This window comes from Eimeria mitis, genomic scaffold (genome assembly GCF_000499745.2).
Source record: "Eimeria mitis Houghton genomic scaffold, Emh_scaff607, whole genome shotgun sequence".
NCBI classification, from domain to species: Eukaryota; Apicomplexa; class Conoidasida; order Eucoccidiorida; family Eimeriidae; genus Eimeria; species Eimeria mitis.
The window spans coordinates 1922-2460 of record NW_013574289.1 but is presented as its reverse complement, the minus strand read 5'-3'; the positions used below and the strand labels follow the sequence as shown (position 1 = coordinate 2460).

Here is a 539-nt window from a genome sequence, read left to right as displayed (position 1 = left end):
TGCTGCAGCAGACGTCGCGAGGGGCCCTGATGCTGTGCTGCCTCCAAGCAGCAGCAGCAGCAGCAGCAGCAGCAGCAGCCATGCGGAGGGTGCTGCAGCAGCTGCTGCAGGGGATCCATCTGCTGCTGCTGCTGCTGCTGATGGCGGTGCAGCAGCAGATGATGCCCCTCCACCAGACAGTATAGAAGCAGCAGCAGCAGCTTATGCTGCAGCGCAGCAGAAGAAGTTGCAGCAGCAGCAGCAAGGGGGTGCGGGACCTGCTGCAGCAGGTGCTTCTCCTGTTGCTGCTGCTGCAGCAGCAGGAGCACCCTGGGGGGGCCCCCCTGGCAGCAGCCATTGGGGTTCAGGTCCTATGGGTTTATGCATGGTGGGGGGCCCCCCTCAGTATTTCCCTGTGGGTGGGGTACCGCATGCAATGGGGGCCCCCATGGGGGCCCCCATGGGGCCCCCCATGGGGCCCCCGGGGGGCCCCCCTATGATGATGCAGGGGGCCCCCATGATGCAGCCAGGAGGAGGGTTCTTCATGGGGGGCCCCGGGC

General features: G+C 66.6%; 1 protein-coding gene across 1 annotated transcript in view; it reads left to right on the top strand.

Annotated features, from left to right (window-relative positions):
• Positions 1 to 539, top strand: part of EMH_0017550 (uncharacterized protein) — a gene marked incomplete at both ends in the record, with an annotated part of 2130 nt that overhangs the window by 365 nt on the left and 1226 nt on the right. Inside the window, one exon of the mRNA XM_013500939.1 lies at positions 3 to 539. Coding sequence (XP_013356393.1) covers positions 3 to 539 — 537 coding nt within the window. The remainder of the gene's footprint in view (positions 1 to 2) is intronic.